The sequence below is a fragment of the Bubalus bubalis genome, chromosome 4 (genome assembly GCF_019923935.1).
Source record: "Bubalus bubalis isolate 160015118507 breed Murrah chromosome 4, NDDB_SH_1, whole genome shotgun sequence".
Taxonomy (NCBI): Eukaryota; Metazoa; Chordata; class Mammalia; order Artiodactyla; family Bovidae; genus Bubalus; species Bubalus bubalis.
This window is the reverse complement of record NC_059160.1, coordinates 62,080,388-62,103,067: the sequence shown is the minus strand read 5'-3', so window position 1 is coordinate 62,103,067 and position 22,680 is coordinate 62,080,388. Positions and strand designations below refer to the sequence as shown.

At 39.2% G+C, this 22,680-nt stretch overlaps 1 protein-coding gene across 1 annotated transcript; it reads right to left on the bottom strand.

Annotated features, from left to right (window-relative positions):
* Positions 1-21,031: 21,031 nt before the first annotated feature.
* Positions 21,032-21,970, bottom strand: LOC102409264 (olfactory receptor 6C2-like). The gene has a single exon (XM_006076898.4). The coding sequence runs from the start codon at positions 21,968-21,970 to the stop codon at positions 21,032-21,034; it is 939 nt and encodes a 312-aa protein (XP_006076960.4).
* Between the last annotated feature and the right edge of the window lie 710 nt (positions 21,971-22,680).

Genomic DNA, 22,680 nt, shown 5'->3' with positions numbered 1-22,680 from the left:
TCCAATATTTTGGCCACCTGATGCAAAGAACTGTCTCATTTGAAAAGATCCTGATGCTGGGAAAGATTGTGGGCAGGAGGATAAGGGGACGACAGAGGATGAGATGGTTGGATTGCAACACTGACTCAATAGACATGAGTTTGAGTAAACTCTTGGAGTTGGTGATGGACAGAGACATGGTGTGTTGCAGTCCATGGGATTGCAAAGAGTCGGACACGACTGAATGACTGAACTGAACTGAATAAGACCTGAAGTGCTTTTTTGACCCACTGATATTATACTCCTGTGATGAGAATGTTCATGTTTAGAAAGGAAAGTTACCTGTGAAAGAGCTCTTCAGTGTTTCCACCAAAGTACTTGTTCATTTTCCACAAACCAAAGTAATGTCTTGACAAGTTTGAGTGGAGTCTGTTTCCTGATACAACTCTGTTCATTACCAGCTTCTCACTGCTGTTTTTGCCTTCACTAAAGTGATACTGATGTATGTAGATTTTTCAAGTTTTGGCTTAGTTTGACTTCTTGAGAAAAGCTTTCTAGCCTACTATGCTTATCTCTTTGCTACCTCTAAATATGTGAGTGTAATTTTGTTAGCATTGGGCTATGTTTTGTTCATTGAGATTTCACAACAGCTAGCCCTATTCAAAGTTTAGGGAATGCAATAAATATGTTTATTATAAAATTTACAAATTTTATATGTACATGTGACTCAGAACAAGCAGCTTGCTTTCTCAACTAGTGAAATTTCCCTTCTCTTTTATGGTAATAAGACCCAAAGTGCTTGGAATTCTTTAATATTAGTATGTAATCTCACATGGATATCCCCAATTTTCTTCTACAAAGGGCCAATTAGATGCTTTTGTGTTTTAGATACAGTGAGGTATAAATGATATAAAAATGCACATACTTAATATATATGCCATATATAATCTCTGTTTTTCACTCTCCTTCATTTTAAAAATGAAGTCTTTAAAATATAAAAATCATTCTTTGCTTCCTTGCAATACACACAAAAAAATGGCTATATGTCATATTTAGTCTTAGGCTAAAAGAAATTCATTTAAAATTCTTGCTTTAATCAAAAAGATTATATATTTGGTCTTCTTTCTGATTATTTACATCACAGCTAAGTCAAATATTGCTTATCCTTCCAGCATTGTCTGGATACCCTGTCATTTTTCTATGCTGCTGAACCAAAAGGCATCTGCCTTAGAAGTTTCAATTAAACAGTTACTTGAAGTTTCATTTGGTTGCCTTAAAAATTCTCTTCCTAATCATTAAGAAAGGCTGGGGCTTCCTTGGTGGCTCGTGGTAAAGAATCCACCTGTCAATACAGGAGATGCAGGAGACACGGGTTCCATCCCTTGGTTGCAAAGATTCCCCTGGAGGAGGAAATGGCAACCCACTCCAGTATTCTTGCCAGGAGAATCCCATGGACAGTGGGCCTTGGTGAGCTACAGTCCCTGGGGTTGAAAAACTGTCAGATATGACTTAGCAACTAAAAAATAACAATAATTATTAAGACAGATATTAGCTTCCACTTGGTGCCTAGTCCCACAGTTTAGCCTAAAATGTTTAAAGAAAAACAGAGTAAAGGAAGTACAGGGAATGTTTTGCCTAAATGTTAGCCTACCTACCTCAACACCAGGTTAAAGGTCATACAGAGATAGCACTGAGTTTCCAGTGGTGGGACAGGAATGAATTGTTTCTGCAGCCCAGGTGCCTCCCCTAAGTCCTGTCACCACAATTCCAGAGTATCCAACTCTCCCAAGCACCTCAATCAGCCTGGGTGTCCTAAAGAGATGCCACCATTTTCTTCAGTCATTCATATTCTACATTCTTAAGAACACACTCATGTAATTAACTGACATTGACCTTGATATATATGTTAAAAAGTGAGTTTCCATTAAAATGTGAAATAGTATTAGTGGATGGGGTCACCAAATGATAATACATAAGTAAATAAGTCACTCAATGGATCTAGAATTCACATATTTTATATGTAATTTTTGTTTAAAATAAGGATGAGGTTATGGCTGCTGCTGCTACTGCTGCTGCTGCTGCTAAGTTGCTTCAGTCGTGTCCGACTCTGTGCGACCCCATAGACGGCAGCCCACCAGGCTCCCCCGTCCCTGGAATTCTCCAGGCAAGAATACTGTAGTGGGTTGCCATTTCCTTCTCCAATGCATGAAAGTGAGAAGTGAAAGGGAAATCCCTCAGTCGTGTCTGACTCTTAGCAACCCCATGGACTGCAGCCCACCAGGCTCCTCCGTTCATGGGATTTTCCAGGCAAGAGTACTGGAGCGGGGTGCCATTGCCTTCTCCGGAGGTTTTGGCAGAGAATATATAGATCATCTGTCTAAAATTCCACTGTATTTATATGAACTTAATTGTATTGATATGTGAAAACTGCTTATCGATGACAGCCCTGTACTTGCTAATCACATTGAGAAGTCACACTTTAGAAGTGGTTGTTGAAACCTTCATAAACTATTAAAATGACAAACCATATCAGTTACTTTGATAGAGAGATTTTTCTCAGAGGAAAGCATCATTCTGGAGTTCAGAAAAGGTAAGGAAAATGACATTAAAAAACAAACAAACAAAAACCTCTCTGATAGTTGTAACCTCTGATGGTCACTAAACCCCAAAGTTGCAAAGGGTGAAAAAAAAAAATCATCAGAATGGTCTTATGGTGGAGAGAAAGGAGGGTGGTCTCTGCCCATGCTTTGGAGCACAGAGTCATACTCACAGAGGGCTCTGTAGTTGGCGAGTATCACTAAGTCATCCTCCACCCATACAAGATGAAGATTTTCTCTACAGAGAGTCTGCCTTCTCCTGAGTTCAGAAAGTCTTTACTCTGGAACTACAGAGCTAACAGTAATTTAAATGGCTAGGTAGGGATCTCTCTCTGTTGCTGGGAAAGTTGATATTCTGATGTTTCTGGCAGAGGGGCATATTTCTATACTGACAGAATTTCCCCTTTAAAAAATGGACCTAATTTTTAATTAAGTGAAACAAACAAATATGTCCTTGGTGGCCCTATCTTAAGCATTACTAATGAATCTCTGGTGTAATGCACCAGATCTGGGGATAGAGAGGGGAGCACAGACCTGGGGAAAATGTCTTCAGAGAGACACTTGTAAATAACATTAGCATCAGAACAAGCCAAGTATGCAATAATTACTACCAGATTATAAGACAAAAGGCAACCTTCTCTTTTTTTATTTCATCACTGTTAGGCATTTATAATATGATAAAGACAATTTTTTCAATGTAGTAATTCTGCAAAAATGTGATTAATGGTTGTGTCAGTATCACTATTCGGATAATAGAGAAAAAATCTTTTATCAAAAGAAAAGGCAAATTGATAACTTACCATTGACAGTTTTCAGAAATACCTCCCAGATATTTATAATTCTTTGGCTTTCACATTTCATGGGCCTTTTCTAAAAAAATTCAGGTATAGTTGATTTACAATGTTATGTTAATTCCTGCTATACAGTAAAGTGATTCAGTTATAAATACACATACATTCTTTTCTATATATTTTTTTCCTTATGGTTTATCCACAGGAGATTGAATATATTTCCCTGTGCTATACAGTAGGACCTTGTTGTTTATCCATTCTATATACACTAATTTACCTCTAGTAACCACAAATTCCCACTCATCCATCCTCCAACATGCCCCCTCTTGGCAACCGCAAGTCTTTTCCCCATGTCTGTGAGTCTGTTTCTCTTTTGTAAATAAGTTCATTTTGAAGAAAGCTGAGCACCGAAGAATTGATGCTTTTGAACTGTGGTGTTGGAGAAGACTCTTAAGAGTCCCTTGGACTGAAAGGAGATCCAACCAGTCCATTCTGAAGGAGATCAGCCCTGGGATTTCTTCAGAAGGAATGATGCTAAAGCTGAAACTCCAGTACTTTGGCCACCTCATGCGAAGAGTTGACTCATTGGAAAAGACTCTGATGCTGGGAGGGATTAGGGGCAGGAGGAGAAGGGGATGACAGAGGATAGGATGGCTGGATGGCATCACTGACTCGATGGACATGAGTCTGAGTGAACTCCAGGAGTTGGTGATGGACAGGGAGGCCTGGCGTGTTGCAATTCATGCGGTTGCAAAGAGTCAGACACGACTGAGATGCTGAACTGAACTGAATAGGCACATTTCAGAGAAGGCAATGACAGCCTACTCCAGTACTCTTGCCTGAGAAATCCCATGGACGGAGGAGCCTGGCAGGCTACAGTCCATGGGGTCGCGAAGAGTCAGACATGACTGAGCGACTTCAGTTTCACTTTTCACTTTCATGCACTGGAGAAGGAAATGGCAACCCACTCCAGTATTCTTGCCTGGAGAATCCCAGGGATGGGGGAGCCTGGTGGGCCACCGTCTGTGGGGTCACACAGAGTCAGACATGACATAACTTAGCAGCAGCATAGGCACATTTTAAAATGCTCTCTCTATGCTGCATTTTAATATACCAATGTGTAATCTTCTTTGACTATGGCTTTTATTAGCTGATTGAACTTTTTAAGTGTAAGAAGTGTATGAGTTGATTGGAAACTTTCCCCCCAATATTTGCCAAGTTTCCAGCCATAAATTATTTCTCTTCCCCATTCCCTCTTTTGCTTTTTCTGTGACTCAAATTACATATTAGATAGATTTTAACATTGTGCCATAGATCCCAGAATCTCTGTAAATTAAAAATAATCTATTTTTTCTCTTTTTGAGAATGACACAATTCAAATCTAATTTCAAAATTGTTGGTTTTGGTTTCAGTAATCTCTATCCAGTGATTAAGCCCAAAGTGTGACTTTCTTCAGAAACAGATTATATTTTGCATTTCTAACATTTTTCTTTTAATACTATGTGTTTTCTCTTTCTCTTCTGGGACATCTTAACTTCTCATTATCTTAATTTATTTCATAAAGCATGGTTGTGTAAGATTGATTTAAAGCTTTCGTGCAATGCTACCAATATCTGAGTCATCTTGGCCTTGGTACCAAGAGATTGTCATTTTGGTAGATGAATGTCTTTTGAAATGGGTCACATTTTACTGATTGTTTGTATATTCAGTGATTTTGGATTGTGTCCTCACACTGTGAATATTTCACTGCATAAACTCTGGGTTGTTTTATTCACCTTAAAGGTATGAAATTTTATTCACCTGACAGGCAATAAACCCTGAGAGATTCAAACTACAGCTCTGTCTTGTCTTCTTTAGTGTTGACTGAACTCTGTTTAACATGTTAAGCCTTTGCTAAAATTGCTTTTCTTATTTTGTTGTTTGGACCATAGTTATCTGGTTCAGGGTTCATTCTAAATAATATGCATGCTTATATACATACTTAAGGTCTGATCTGCTATGACTGTCTCAGGAACTCCTGCATCTGCCTCAGACCTGCCCAGATACTTTACCACGTATCCTGTTATTCTATTGAGTGTTCTATAAATGACAATTAGTTCCAGTTGGTTGATGAGTTATGGGGATCTTTTATATCCTTGCTGGTTTACTGTCTAATATTTCTATTTATTACTGAGTGAGGTGTGTTTAAGTGTTCAGCTATGATTGTATATTTTTCTTTTTTTTAATTTGTTATCTCATTTTTTTGCAACCTATACTTTGAAGTTCTGTTGCTGGGGATTCCATTGCTTGGTTAGTTTGCTTCCATAAAAATGTAACATATGGTGGAGTAAGACAACAGAAATTCATTGTCTAACAGTTATGGATGCTACAGTTCCAAAATCATGATGTTGGTAGATTGGTTCCTTCTGAGGAAGAGGAAGCTGAGGAAGAATCCCATCCATGCCTCTCTTTGAGCATCTTGTGTTGTCAGTATCCTTGCAGTGTTTCATCACTGCAGTTTCAGATCTCTAGTTTTTGCCTCCATTGACACCTGGCCATCCTCTTCCTCCATATCTCTGTCTTGACATCATTAACTTGGTAGGAGGTAGGGCTGGAGATATAGGCGGCTAGGGCCAGAGCCAGTGTGAGATGCGGCTTCTCTTATGCTCAGTGGCCATCACTGTCTACTGGGGGTTGGGTCAGGTTCCCAAGTTGCTGGAGCAGAAGATCTGAGGGTTGGGTCTGAGCTGATCTGTTCCTTTTAAGTTTGGGCTTGCTTCTTTCCCCTTTCTGCCCAGTTCCATGTGGATCTTTCTTGAAGCCTTGGTTGTACATGACTCCTGCCAGTCTCTAGTTAACTCTCAGTGAAAACTGTTCTTCATGTGGCTGTATTTTTTGATGTGTTCGTGGAGGGGGAGGTGAGTTCCATGTCCCCCTACTTTCACATCTTCTTTCTGGGTAGAGTATTCTTGTTTAGGTTTTCTTTTCCTTTCATTATTTTGAATATATCATGCTGCTCCCTGTAGCCTGTAAAGTTTCTGCTTATAAGTCAGTTATAGTTCCTTTGTAACTTCTAATGTGTTGTTGATTCCTTCTAGTGTATTTAAAAATTTCAGTTATTGTATTCTTCATATTGGGCTTCCCTGGTGGCTCAGTTGGTAAAGAATCTGCCTGCAATATGGAAGACATGGGTTTGGCCCCCAGGTTGGGAAGATCTCCTGGTGGAGGGCATGGCAACCCACTCCAGTATTCTTGCCTGGAGAATCCTGTGGACAGAGGAGGCTGGTGGGCTGCAGTCCTGAGGTTGCAGAGTTGGACATGACTGAATGACAAAGCACAACACACGACTTTCTTCATCTCTGTTTCTTCTTTATATTTTCTCTTTATTAAACTTCTCACTATGTTCATCCATTCTTTTACTGAGTTTGTTGAGCATCTTTGTGATCTTTACCTTGAATTCTTTATCTGGTAGATTACTTATCTCCACATTGTTAACTTTTTTCTGGGGTTTTGTCTTGTTCCTTACTTTGGAATGTATTGCTCTGTCCCCTTATTTTTCCTAATTCTTTCTATTATTTCTATGTATTTGGTAGGTCAGTTATCTTTCCAGATCTTGGAGAAATGATCTTATGTAGGAGATGTACTATGGTATCCACTCTTCTCTGGTCACCAGAGAGATATGCTCTAGAGTTGCCCCCTATGTGGGTTGTATGGGCCCTTCTTGGATACTCTCACTGGTGCCTGCTTTCAGGTGTGCAGGATCTTCTTTTGGGACAGTTAGGTGCAGGGGCTGTGGAGGTTTGAAGCTGCTAGCAGCCTCCTGGATGTTGGGTTGAGTCCCAGGTGGTTGATCGTGAGCCTCAGGGGTTTTGGGGGCTGTACTGGATTGCTGAAGGGCACAACTTTGTCTTCTTTCATCTGGCTCCTCAGTTTGCCAGGTCCCAGAACTGGTGGTGACCTGCTGGTTGGTGGTTAAGCCCTCTGCACTAATGGGCTAAAGGGAGGATTTCAATTTGGCATTTGCCAGCACATGTGTCCTCATGGTAGAACAAGTTTTCAAAAATATCTGCTGCCTGCCTCTGTGTGTGTGTGTGTGTGTGTGTGTGTGTGTGTGTGTGTGTGTCCCCAGGGACACTCCAGTAGTAGCCTTCTGCCTCTGGAGGTTCTCCAAGATCAGAGCAAGTGGAGATCACCCAGGTTCCTTTCAAATTACTACCTCTGCTTTGGGAGTCAGAGTATGTCTTTTAATACCTGCAGCTGTCCCATACTCAAGTCCTGCTGGTTTTCAAAACAAGATATTCTGTGAGCTCATCCTCTGGGTGTAGGATCCCCAGACTGGGGACATTATTTTGTGGCTCAGACCCCTAACTCCCTGGGAGGATATGTGCATTTGTTGGTCACCTACCCTGAGTTGTGGGTCTTAACTATACCTCATCTCTGCCCCTATTACCATTGTTGCTTATTCTTTATATCTCTATATCTGTATCTCTATCTATCTATCTAGAGAAATAACTAGAAGCAAACTCAGGGTCTTCCTATACTGCTATCTTAGCTCCAGAATGATTTTTTTTGATTCATGAATAATAATGGTTAATGTAGTTTTGACAAGTAAAACGGGAGGGGGGAGAGAGAAAGAGAGAGGAGAGAAGATGGGAACAGATATAGAGGATTTGATACCAGGCTGACTGCCAAATCATTTTTGGCATGAAGTGATGAAAATCTTTAGGAGATAAGGGTTCAAATCTTATTAATAAAACTTAAAAGCAAATTAACAGAGGCCCAGAAAAACTAGGCAAAACAGAGAATACAAAGCATAATTTAAATTGGCAAAATATTCTATTCCTTCATCTCAAGAAAGAAGTTTGAGTAAAAGGTGAGAAAAGGGGCGGTCCTAAGATGGCAGAGGAATAGGACAGGGAGACCACTTTCTCCCCCACAAATTCATCAAAAGAACATTTAAACACTGAGTAAAATCCACAAAACAACTTCTGAATGCCAGCAGAGGACATCAGGCACCCAGAAAAGCAGCCCATTGTCTTCGAAAGGAGGGAGGAAAAATATAAAGGACAAAAAAAGAGACAAAAGAGGTAGGGACAGAGCTCCATCCTGGGAAGGAAGTATTAAAAAGAAAGAAGTTTCCAAACACCAGGAAACACTCTCACTGCTGAGTCTGTGCTGAGCCTTGGAAGCACAGAGGGCAACATAATAGGGAGGAAAAATAAGTAAATAATTAAAACCCACAGATTACAAGCCCAATGGTAACTCCCCCAGCAGAGAAGCAGTGCAGATGCCTGCGCCCGCCACTAGCAAGCTGGGGCTGGGCAGGAAGGCACAGGCTGCATTGCTTAGAGTAAGGATCGGGCCTTAATGCCCCCGAGGGTAATCAGAGGGAACTAATTTGGGCTAGCAAACCAGACTGTGGGATAGCTACCACGTGAAAAGCCCTAAGATACTGCCAGGCCCATGCACAGAACAAAGGGTGGAACAGAACTAGCCGGCTGCAGACCATCCCCCTCAAGTGACAGGCAGCCAGAGCCAGAAGGGGGCAATCACAGCCCCAGAGAGACATTATCTACCAAACTGCAAGCAGGCTTCTTTGCTTACTAAGACTTCTTTGGGTTCTGGACAGTCATCCGCCTGAGAAAGTGCGCCGGTTGTACACTCAGAAAACCGAGCGGCAGGGATGGGAGAGGCAATAAGACTCAGTGACCGCACTCGCCAAACACCTCATCACCCGAGCTGCTCGGAGCTGGAAAGGGCATAAAACGCAAGCCCAAAGGAGTCTGCACCTCTGAGGACTACCCGAGTGCCTGAACCTGAGCGGCTTAGACCTGGGAGGTGCATGCAGCCCAGGGCTGGCCTCGGTGGTTCCCGGCAGATCAACCTAGACCCTGAGCTGTGTGGGCAGGGAGGATGCATGCGCTGTGAGTGGGGGCAGGCCCAGTGTGGCTGAGACACTGCAAGCACACGCCAGTGTTATTTGTTTGCAGCGTCCCTCCCTCCCCACAGCACGACTGAACAAGTGAGCCTAAGAATGTGTCCACCACCGCCCCCTTGTGTCAGGGCGGAAATCAGACACTGAGGAGACCAGCAAAGAGAAGCTAAAACCGAGGGAACCGCCCTGGAAGTGACAGGTGCAATAGATTAAAACCCTGTAGTTAATACCGACTACATAGGAAGGGGCCTATTTCTCCACAGTCCCTCACTGTGGAGAAATCTTGAGAAATATAAGCCAGACCAAGAAACTATCCAAAAATGAATTGACCTCAGACTGCCCACAACAACACAAGAGAAAGTCCTAGATATATTTTTACTATTTTTATGATCATTCTTTTCTATTCTTCTTTTTTCTTTTTCTTTTGTTTTCTTCTTCTTTTTCCCTTTTCTTTTTTTTTAACTTTAAAAAAAATTTTAAGTTCTCTATTACTAAATTAATTTTCATTTTTATAGCCTACTATTACTTTTCAAAAAAAAAGACTATTTTTTAAAGCAAACTTCATATATATATATATTAATAACTTTTGTGACTTTGTTTTTTTTCTTCTTCTTTTCTTTAATATTGTATTTTTGAAAATCCAACCTCTACTCTAGAATTTTAATCTTTGCTTTTTGGTATTTGTTATCAATTTTGTACCTTTAAGAGCACAATCTTCAGTATCCATTTTTACTTGAGAGTGAGATTACTGTCTTGACAGCTCTCTCTCCCTTTGGACTCTCCTTTCTTTCCAGTAGGTCGCCTCTGTCTCCTCCCTCCCCCTTCTCTTCTCTACCCAACTCTCTGAATCTCTGTGTATTTCAGACAGTGGAGAACACTTAGGGAAATGATTACTGGCTGGATCTGTCTCTCTCCTTTTGATTCCCCCCTTTTATCCTCCTGGCCACCTCTGTCTCCTTCCTCCCTCTTCTCTTATCTGTATAACTCCACGAACATCTCTGAGCAGTCCAGACTGTGGAGCACACATAAGGAAGTGATTACTGGCTAGCTTGCTCTCTCCTCTTTTGATTCCACCTCCTCTCATTCGGGTCACCTCTAGCTCCCTCCTCCCTCTTCTCTGCTCCATGTAACTCTGTGAACCTCTCTGGGGTGTCCCTCACTGTGGAGAAACTTTTCATCTTTAACCTAGATGTTTTATCAATGGTGTGGTATAGAAGGAGAAGTCTTGAGACTACTGTAAAAATAAGGCTGAAAATCAGAAGCAGGAGGCTTAACTCCAAATCCTGAGAACATCCTAGAACACTTGACTCCAGGGAACATTAAGCAACAGGAGCTCATCAAATGCCTCCATACCTACACTGAAACCAAGCATCACCCAAGGGCCAACAAGTTCCAGAGCAAGACATACCACACAAATTCTCCAGCAACACAGGAACACAGCCATGAGCTTAAATATACAGGCTGCCCAAAGTTACTCCAAAACCATTGACATCTCATAACTTGTTACTAGGCACTTTATTGCACTCCAGAGAGAAGAAATCCAGCTCCACTCATCAGAACACCGACATAAGCTTCCCTAACCAAGAAACCTTGACAAGCCACCGATACAACCCCACCCACAGTGAGGAAACTCCATAATAAAGAGAACTCCACAAACTGCCAGAATACATAAAGGCCACCCCAAACTCAAGAATATAAACAAGATGAAGAGACAGAGGAATACCCAGCAGGTAAAGGAATAGGATAAATGCATACCAAACCAAACCAAAGAGGAAGAGATAGGGAATCTACCTGATAAAGAATTCTGAATAATGATAGTGAAAATGATCCAAAAACTTGAAATAAAAATAGAATCACAGAGAAATAGACCGGAGACAAGGATTGAGAAAATGCAAGAAAGGTTTAACAAGGACCTAGAAAAAATAAAAAAGAGTCAATATATAATGAATAATGCAGTAAATGAGATCAAAAACACTCTGGAGGCAACAAATAGTAGAATAACGGAGGCAGAAGATAGGATTAGTGAAATAGAAGATATAATGGTGGAATAAATGAATCAGAGAGGAAAAAAGAAAAAGACTTAAAATAAATGAGGACAATCTCAGAGACCTCCAGGACAATATTAAACACCACAATATTCGAATCATAGGAGTCCCAGAAGAAGAAGACAAAAAGAAAAACCATGAGAAAATACTTGGGGAGATAATAGTTTAAAACTTCCCTAAAATGGGGAAGGAAATAATCACCCAAGTCCAAAAAACCCAGAGAGTCCCAAATAGGATTAACACAAGGCAAAACACCCCAAGACGTATATTAAACAAATTAACAAAGATCAAACACAAAGAACAAATATTAAAAGCAACAAGGGAAAAAACAAAAACAAAAACAAATAATAATCAAAGAGGACACTAATAGATGGACAAATATACCATGTTCATGTTTCGGAAGAATCAATATAGTGAAAATGAGTATACTACCTAAAGCAATCTATAGATTCAATGCAATCCATATCAAGCTACCAATGGTATTTTTCACAGAGCTAGCACAAATAATTTCACAATTTGTATGGAAATACAAAAAACCTCGAATAGCCAAAGCAATCTTGAGAAAGAAGAATGGAACTGGAGGAATCAATCTGCCTGACTTCAGGCTCTACTGCAAAGCCACAGTCATCAAGACAGTATGGTACTGGCACAAAGACAGAAATATAGATCAATGGAACAAAATAGAAAGCCCAGAGATAAATCCACGCACCTATGGACACCTTATCTTTGACAAAGGAGGCAAGACTATACAATGGAGAAAAGACAATCTCTTTAGCAAGTGGTGCTGGGAAAACTGGTCAGCCACTTGTAAAAGAATGAAACTAGAACACTTTCTAACACCATACACAAAAATAAACTCAAAATGGATTAAAGATCTAAACATAAGACCAGAAACTATAAAACTCTTAGAGGAGAACATAGGCAAAACACTCTCCGACATACATCACAGCAGGTCATAGAGGACTATGACCCACCTTCCAGAATATTGGAAATAAAAGTAAAAATAAACAAATGGGATCTAATTAAAATTAAAAGCTTCTGCACAACGAAGAAACTATAAGCAAGGTGAAAAGACAGCCTTCAGAATGGGAGAAAATAATAGCAAATGAAGCAAGTGACAAACAACTAATCTCAACTATGTATAAGCAACTCCTGAGGCTCAATTCGAGAAAAATAAATGACCCAATAAAAAAATGGGCCAAAGAACTAAACAGACATTTCTTCAAAGAAGACATACAGATGGCTAACAAACACATGAAAAGATGCTCAACATCACTCATTATCCGAGAAATGCAAATCAAAACCACAATGAGGTCCCATTTCACGCCAGTCAGAATGGCTGTGATCCAAAAGCCTACAAGCAATAAATGCTAGAGAGGGTGTGGAGAAAAGGGAACCCTCCTACACTGTTGGTGGGAATACAAACTAGTACAGCCACTATGGAGAACAGTGTGGAGATTCCTTAAAAAACTGGAAATACAACTGCCATACGACCCAGCAATTCCACTGCTGGGCATACACACCGAGGAAACTAGAATTGAAAGAGACACGTTTACCCCAATGTTCATCACAGCACTGTTTATAATCTCCAGGACATGGAAGCAACCTAGATGTCCATCGGCCGATGAATGGATAAGAAAGTTGTGGTACATATACACAATGGAGTAATACTCAGACATTAAAAGAATACATTTGAATCAGTTCTAATGAGATGGGTGAAACTGGAGCCTATTATACAGAGTGAAGTAAGCCAGAAAGAAAAACACCAATATAGTATACTAACACGTATATATGGAATTTAGAAAGATGGTAACGTCTACCTTGTATGCAAGACAGCAAAAGAGACACAGATGTATAGAATAGTCTTTTGGACTCTGCAGGGGAGGGAGGGGGGGATGATTTGGGAGAATGGCCTTAAAACATGTATAATATCATGTAAGAAATGAATAGCCAGTCCAGGTTTGGTGCAGGATACAGGAAGCTTGGGGCTGGTGCACTTGTACGACCCAGAGGGATGGTATGGGGAGGGAGGTATGAGAGGGGTTCAGGATGGGGAACACATGTACACCCATGGTGGATGCATGTTGATGTATGGCAAAACCAATACAATATTGTAAAGGAAAAAAACAAAACAAAACAACAGCAAAAACACACACACAAGGGTATTCCCATAAGGATAACAGCTGATCTTTCAATAGAAACTCTTCAGGCCAGGAGGGAATCACAAGACATATTTCAAGTGATGAAAGAAAATAACCTACAGCCCAGATTGCTGTACCCAGGAAGGATCTCATTCAAATATGAAGGAGAAATCAAAAGCTTTACAGACAAGCAAAAGCTAAGAGAATTCAGCACCACCAAACCAGCTCTCCAACAAACGCTAAAGGAGATTCTCTAGCAGGAGACACAAAAACGGTGTATAAACTTGAACTCCAAACAATAGAGTAAATGGCAATGGGATCATACTTATCAATAATTACCTTAAACATAAATGGGTTGAATGTTCCAACCAAAAGACAAAGACTGGCTGAATGGATACAAAAACAAGACCCCTATATATGTTATCTACAAGAGAGCCACCTCAAAACAGGGGACACATACAGACTGAAAGTGAAGGGCTGGAAAAAGATATTCCATGCAAATAGAGATCAAAAGAAAGCAGGAGTAGCAATATTAATATCAGATAAAATAGACTTTAAAACACAGGCTGTGAAAAGAGGCAAAGAAGGACACTACATAATGATCAAAGGATCAATCCAAGAAGAAGATATAATAATTATAAATTATATGCACCCAACATAGGAGCACTGCAATATGTAAGACAAATGCTAACAAGTATGAAAGGAGAAATTAACAATAACACAGTAATAGTGGGAGATTTTAATACCCCACTCACACCTATGGATAGATCAACTAAACAGAAAATTAACAAAGAAACACAAACTTTAAATGATACAATAGACCAGTTAGACCTAATTGATATCTATAGGACATTTCACCCCAATACAATGAATTTCACCTTTTTCTCAAGCACACATGGAACCTTCTCCAGGATAGATCACATCCTGGGCCATAAATCTAGCCTTGGTAAATTCAAAAAAATTGAAATAATTCCAAGCATCTTTTCTGACCACAATGCAGAATGATTAGATCTCAATTACAGGAGAAAAAATATTAAAAATTCCAACATATGGGGGCTGAACAACACGCTGCTGAATAACCAACAAATCACAGAAGAAATTTTAAAAAAATCAAAATATGCATAGAAACGAATGAAAATGAAAACACAACAACCCAAAACCTATGGGACACTGTAAAAGCAGTGTGAAGGGGAAAGTTCAAAGCAATAGAGGCATACCTCAAGAAATAAGAAAAAAGTCAAATAAATAACCTAACTGTACACCTAAAGCAACTAGAAAAGGAAGAAATGAAGAACCCCAGGGTTAGTAGAAGGAAAGAAATCTTAAAAATTAGGGCAGAAATAAATGCAAGAGAAATAAAGGAGACCATAGCAAAAATCAATAAAGCCAAAAGCTGGTTCTTTGAAAGGATAAATAAAATTGACAAACCATTAGCGAGATTCATCAAGAAGCAAAGGGAGAAAAATCAAATCAATAAAATTAGAAATGAAAATGGAGAGATCACAACAGACAACACACAAATACAAAGGAGCATAAGAGACTAATGTCAGCAATTATATGCCAATAAGATGGACAACATGGAAGAAATGGACAAATTCTTAGAAAAGTACAACTTTCCAAAACTAAACCAGGAAGAAATAGAAAATCTTAACAGACCCATCACAAGCACGGAAATTGAAACTGTAATCAGAATTCTTCCAGCAAATAAAAACCCAGGTCCAGTTGGCTTCACACCTGAATTCTACCAAAAACTTAGAGAAGAGCTGACACTTATCCTACTCAAACTCTTCCAGAAAATTGCAGAGGAAGGTAAACTTCCAAACTCATTCTATGAGGCCAGCATCACCCTAATACCAAAACCTGACAAAGATGCCACAAAAAAAGAAAACTACAGGCCAATATCACTGATGAACATAGATGCAAAAATCCTTCACAAAATTCTAGCAATCAGAATCCAACAACACATTAAAAAGATCATACACCATGACCAAGTGGGCGTTATCCCAAGGATGCAAGGATTCTTCAATATCTGCAAATCAATCAATGTAATACACCACATTAACAAATTGAAAAATAAAAGCCATATGATTTTCTCAATAGATGCAGAGAAAGCCTTTGACAAAATTCAACATCCATTTATGACAAAAACTCTCCAGAAAGCAGGAATAGAGGGAACATACCTCAACATAATAAAAGCTATATATGACAAACCCACAGCAAACATTATACTCAATGGTGAAAAGTTGAAAGCATTTCCCCTAAAGTCAGGAACAAGACAAGGGTGCCCACTCTAACCACTACTATTCAACATAGTTTTGGAAATTTTGGCCACAGCAATCAGAGCAGAAAAAGAAATAAAAGGAATCTAAATTGGAAAAGAAGAAGTAAAACTCTCACTGTTTGCAGATGACATGATCCTCTACATAGAAAACCCTAAAGATTTCACCAGAAAATTACTAGAGCTAATCAATGAATATAGTAAAGTTGCAGGATATAAAATCAACACACAGAAATCCCTTGCATTCCTATACACTAATAATGAGAAAACAGAAAGAGAAAGTAAGGAAACAATTCCATTTACCATTGCAACGAAAAGAATAAAATACTTAGGAATATACCTACCTAAAGAAACTAAACACCTATATATAGAAAACTATAAAACAGTGGTGAAGAAATCAAAGAGGACACTAATAGATGGAGAAGTATACCATGTTCATGGATTGGAAGAATCAATATAGTGAAAATGAGTATACTACCCAAAGCAATCTATAGATTCAGTGCAATCCCTATCAAGCTGCCAACAGTATTTTTCACAGAGCTAGAACAAATAATTCCACAATTTGTATGGAAATACAAAAAACCTCGAATAGCCAAAACAATCTTGAGAAAGAAGAATGGAACTGGAAGAATCAACCTGCCTGACTTCAGGCTCTACTACAAAGCCACAGTCATCAAGACAGTATGGTACTGGCACAAAGACAGAAATATAGATCAATGGAACAAAATAGAAAGCCCAGAGATAAATCCACGCACCTATGGACACCTTATCTTTGACAAAGGAGGCAAGAATATACAATGGAGAAAAGACAATCTCTTTAACAAGTGGTGCTGGGAAAACTGGTCAACCACTTGTAAAAGAATGAAACTAGAACACTTTCTAACACCATACACAAAAATAAACTCAAAATGAACTAAAGATCTAAACATAAGACCAGAAACTATAAAACTCTTAGAGGAGAACATAGGCAAAACGCTCTCTGACATACATCACAGCAGGATCCTCTATGACCCACCTTCCAGAATATTGGAAATAAAAGTAAAAATAAACAAATGGGATCTAATAAAACTTAAAACTTCTGCACAGGGAAGAAACTATAAGCAAGGTGAAAAGACAGCCTTCAGAATGGGAGAAGATAATAGCAAATGAAGCAAGTGACAAACAACTAATCTCAAAAATATACAAGCAACTGCTGAGGCTCAATTCGAGAAAAATAAACGACCCAATAAAAAAATGGGCCAAAGAACTAAATAGACATTTCTCCAAAGAAGACATAGAGATGCCTAACAAACACATGAAAAGATGCTCAACATCACTCATTATCCAAGAAATGCAAATCTAAACCACAATAAGGTACCATTTCATGCCAGTCAGAATGGCTGTGATCCAAAAGTATACAAGCAATAAATCTAGAGAGGGTGAGAAGAAAAGGGAACCCTCTTACACTGTTGGTGGGAATGCAAACTAGTACAGCCACCATGGAGAACAGTGTGGAGATTCCTTAAAAAACTGGAAATACAACTGCCATACGACCCAGCAATTCCACTGCTGGGCATACACACTGAGGAAACCAGAAGGGAAAGAGACACGTGTACCCTCATTGTTCATCGCAGCATTGTTTATAATCGCCAGGACATGGAAGCAACCTAGATGTCCATCAGCAGATGAATGGATAAGAAAGTTGAGGTACATATACACAATGGAGTATTACTCAGCCAATAAAAATAATACATTTGAATCAGTTCTAATGAGGTGATGAAACTGGAGCCTATTATACACAGTGAAGTAATCCAGAAAGAAAAACTCCAATACAGTATACTAATGCGTGTATATGGAATTTAGAAAGATGGTAACGACAACCCTGTATGCAAGACAGCAAAAGAGACACAGATGTAGGGAACAGTCTTTTGGACTCTGTGGGAGAGGGAGGGGGGATGATTTGGGTGAAGGACATTAAAACATGTATAATATCATATAAGAAACGAATCACCAGTCCAGGTTCGATGTAGGATACAGGAAGCTTGGGGCTGGTGCACTGGGATGACCCAGAGGGATGGTATGGGGAGGAAAGTGGGAGGGGGGTTCGGGATGGGGAATACGTGTATACCCGTGGCGGATGCATGTTGATGTATGGCAAAACCAATATAATATAGTAAAGTAAAATAAATAAATAAAAAATAAAAGGTGATAAAAATAAAGACTTCCCATTCCCTGGTGGCTCAGTTTGTAAAGTATTTGCCTGCATTACAGGAGACCAGTGTTTGATCCCTGGGTTAGGAAGGTCCTCTGGAGAAGGAAATGGCAACCCACTCCAGTGTTTTTGCCTGGAGAATTCCAATTACAAAGAATTCTGGTGGGCTACAGTACATGGGTTTGCAAGAGTCGGACATGACTGAAGAGACTGAGTACCATTTCTGGCAAAGCCTTCACGTGCTCACATGGTCATCTGAAAAAAAATTATATATTTTCAAGTGAACTCAGTTAAGACCATTCATTAACCTGGATAACAAATAGTCTGAGGTAATCATCAGATGACTAAAGATTCCAAAGCTATTCTTTTTTTTTTTTTTTTTGCTGCAGTGAGTGGCATGTGGGATGTTAGTTCCCTGAACAGGAATGGAACCTGTGCCCTCTACAGTGGAAGCATGGAGTCCTAATCACTGGACTTCCAGGGAATTCCCTCCAAAACTATTCTTTTAATGATTTAAAATGTTTTATGAATAAATAACAGTGAAAGCTTAATAAATCTTTACTAGTGTGAATTCTTGGAATGAACAAAAAGGGATTACTTCATTAATTATAGGTATGGCTGAAATAGAAGGAATTGTTTAGGTTAATGATCCAAGTTACTTCAAAGATTTGTGAGCAGAGCAGTATGAGGTTATATTGGTGAAGTTATTAAATGGTTAATAGCAGAGATTATTCAGACCCTGAGAGGGATAATTCTTCTATTCCCTCTTTGACTCACAATTAAAATAGTCCTTTTGATATGGGGTATTAGAAATGCAGACAACTTTAGGTAGGATGACAAGAAAGATCTAAGTTAGTATTGTTCAGACCATGGCAGTTGGTGTAATAGATGAGGTTCCCAGTCATGGGAATCTTTTTATCAATTTAGTGTCAGAAAACTAAATTAATATTCAGGAGACTGAATATTGTATGACTAGTTCAGTTATCTCATAGGGTAAAAATACCTATGATGGGAAAAAAAAAGGAAGATTTATGTTATCCAAAAGAGAAGTAAAAAGGAAGAAGTGAAAAGATGGACTTGGACGTAATAATTGGATAAATCAGTAAGCAGTTCAGACAGCTTTTGGAGAATAACATGAAAAAATGATGTTATTAGGATTCAGTAAATAATTAATGGTAAAATATAAATTGTAGGGTGTGAGAAGTCACTTTGGCTCCACACACACATCTTAAAAAGGTCATTCAGACTTACTGAATTTATTCTAGCCTGGAAGATTGTGACTGCAAATTTTGTGTACAGGGCTAAGTTTAGTCCTTCAGTTAATTTTATAGAACCTAAAAAGAGATTGGCTGAGGACCAACATCTATTTGCACATACCCTTGAGGGTTTCTTGAATATATTTCCTCATTAAATAATATAATTCAGTGTACCATAATTACCAATGTACATAAAGTAGCGAGAAAAGCAAAATATTGCATAGACATGTTATAGTCTATAATGTCTTCATCCCAGTGGACTCACTAAAAATTGGAAAGGGCAATTTAAACACTGGTTATTCAAAATAAGTGGTTGATGAATATTGAAAGGCTAGAATTTTATTTAAAAATTGCCTACTTACAGTGAAATTAGAGGAGGTAATACAAGTACTTCAGTGGAAAGATTTATAGGACCAGAAGATAAAAAATAGGATGGGTAGTATTGCAGCTTTTCAACTTAGCATATAGTATTTTTAGTATGATTTTTCCTCATATGTTTGTGCTGGGCCAAATTTGAATCTATGTGCGTCTGAATCTGAGGAGGAGGCTGCCAATTGTTAAACTATAATATCCATACCATTGAATTTACCTTCATGTACTTGTGATGATGGGCTTCCCTGGTGACTCAGATGGTAAAGAATCTGCCTGCAATGCAGAAGACCAAGGTTTGATACCTGGGTCAGGAAGATCGCCTGGAGGAGAGCATGACAACCCACTTCAGTATTCTTGCCTGGAGAATCTCATGGACAGAGGAGCCTGGTAGGCTACAATCCGTGGGGTCACAAAGAGTCAGACACGACTGGTGACTTAGTATGCATTCACATGCTAAGTGGCGGGAATATTTCTGCGACACTTTACCTTTCAAATGTGATGACACCTCCTTGCACATGGGCCAGAGGAGAAGCATCACCAAGCTTCTGTCACTGCCTATCCTGTGGGTGAAGACTATAGCTAACACGGAAAACCAGTCTCATTCATCATCCATGTGAAGCTTACAAGTCACTTTAAACATGGGCATCTAGCAGATAGGAGAGGAAAAAAGGGTGGGGTGGATGACATATTGGGCATAATTATAGGTCAGGTCTGGGCTTCTCAGGTGACGCTAGTGGTAAAGAACCTGCCTGCCAATGTAGAAGACATAAGAGATGAGGGTTCAATCCTTGGGTTGGGAAGATTTTCTGGAGGAGGGCTTGGCAACCCACTGCAGGATTCTTGCCTGGAGAATCCCATGGACAGAGGAACCTGGCGAGCTACAGTCCATGGGGTCACAAAGAGTCTGGCATGACTTAAGTGACTGAGCACACACAGCACGTAGGCAAGTTCTAAAAATGAACCACATATTTCCACACCCCTCTGTTAGTTATAAAGTGGCCTACATAGCCATACCCGACAGTATATTAAAATGGGAGAAAATGTGGTGTGTTGTGTTTCCAGGGATAACAACCAACCTGTTTGGAAATAGCAATTTCTGCCAGATTAAAGTAAACATCCTCGGAGTATAGTTTTTGTTGTTGATTCTTGTTTCTTTCTTTCTTTTCTTTTTTTTGGTCATGCCCAGTGGCATGTAGAATCTTAGTTTCCAGATCAACGATGGAATGAGTGCTCCTGCAGTGAAAGCATAGTCATAACCACTGGGCCACCAGGGAAGGTCCAACGTTTAGTTTTAATGAAGAGTAAATGATGGAATAGACAAGGTTCACAGTAAGCAAGTTTAAAGAGAAGTGAGAATGTCAATATGACTGAGAATAAATTGTATAGAGACAAATAGTATCAGCAGCTTCAGATTTTGTGCCTGTTCATCCTTCCTTTTAACTGGATTCATTGACTCATTTTTTTTCTCTATATCTTTGAGCAGAATGCAATGCTTTTAATTGAGTGAAGAAATGCTTGCTTCACTTGCTTGTTTCTCAGTGTGTAAATAAAGGGATTCAACATGGGTGAAATAGAAGTAATAAGGAGCAAAATTCCTTTGTTAACAGCTACTTCACCCTTGGCAGAAGGTTTGACATAAATGAAGATGCAGCTACCATAAGTGATGGAAAAAACAATCATGTGGGAAGAACAAGTGGGGAAGGCTTTCTTCCTTTGAAGGGCAGAGGGAGACCTTAGATTAGTACTAATGATATAAATGTAGGAAAGAACTACACACACGAGGGTGATGATGAAGGTCAACACAGCACACACAATAACCATCTGCTCTATCAGCCATGTGTCTGAGCAAGAGATCTTCAGGATAGGAGAAGCATCACAGCAAAAGTGATCAATGATATTGGAGTCACAGAATTCTAGTTCTAAGCCCAGCATAATTGGTGGGAGTATGATGATCAGTGTTGCCCCCCAACAGAAAAGGATGAAGTTCTTGCAGACTCTACTGCTAATGATGGTTGTGTAATGTAGGGGTTTGCAGATGGCCACATAGCGATCGTAGGACATGATGGCCAGGAGGAAAAATTCTGTCACTGCAAATAGGTCTATAAACAACAGTTGACTGGCACAAGCAACATAGGTGATGGACTTATCCCCAGATGATATGCTGTACAGGAATCTGGGAACACAAGCAGTTGTGAATGAAATCTCTAAGAAGGAGAAATTTTGGAGGAATAGATACATAGGTGTTTTAAGGTGTGAATCAATCAGACTGAGGGTGATGATGTTTAAGTTTCCAGATACACTCAAAGTATAGGACAGAAATAGAAAAATGAAAAGCAAAATTTTCAGTCGAATGTCATCTGTCAACCCCAGCAAGATGAAGGTTGTTATTGAGGTTTGGTTTTTCATCTGTGATGGTTATCTCTTGCCTAATCTGCTTGAAAAAATAAAGACTTTGCATGAGGAACTCCAGCTTCCTGGCTGGTTTCTGATGTCAAGAGAAGTAAATCTGAGAGTGACTCTGATACAACTGGTCATTGGAGAAGCAAGCACATAGCACATGACAATGTTTCATCACCTCTTTGTGTCACATAAACTGCATATTCATTTTTAAATTGTGTTATTTCACACTACTGCTTCTAATGAATGTACACTTAGCTGCTAATTGGTTATTCAACATAAATATCAATGAGAAAAAATGCCTCTATCAATATATTGTTTGAGGATCAACAAGTCTGTTTTCCTGAATGTCCTATCTCCATATATGCTTCTAGCAAGAAGTTAACACCCGTTTCAAAAAAAAAAAAAAAGGCAAAACAGTGGTCTTTAAGAAAATCCTAGCATTAAAGCTTACATGTGTGTTAGCTATTATACTGGCAATGAATTACTTATCACAGGATAGTTTATCCTGTTTCAGCTTATCCAGTCCAGCCTCTTCAAGGCATGTTTAAAACTTTTTTACTGGATGTATTTTCTGAAAAATTTATTTAAATGTGTTACAATCCAAACACTAAGAGTTTTTCTTCATAGAAAATTTATTTCAAAGTATATTTGCAATATTTACCTTTGACTGTGCTTTACAGCTACTGTTTGATTAAAATATATTATGTATTTTCATG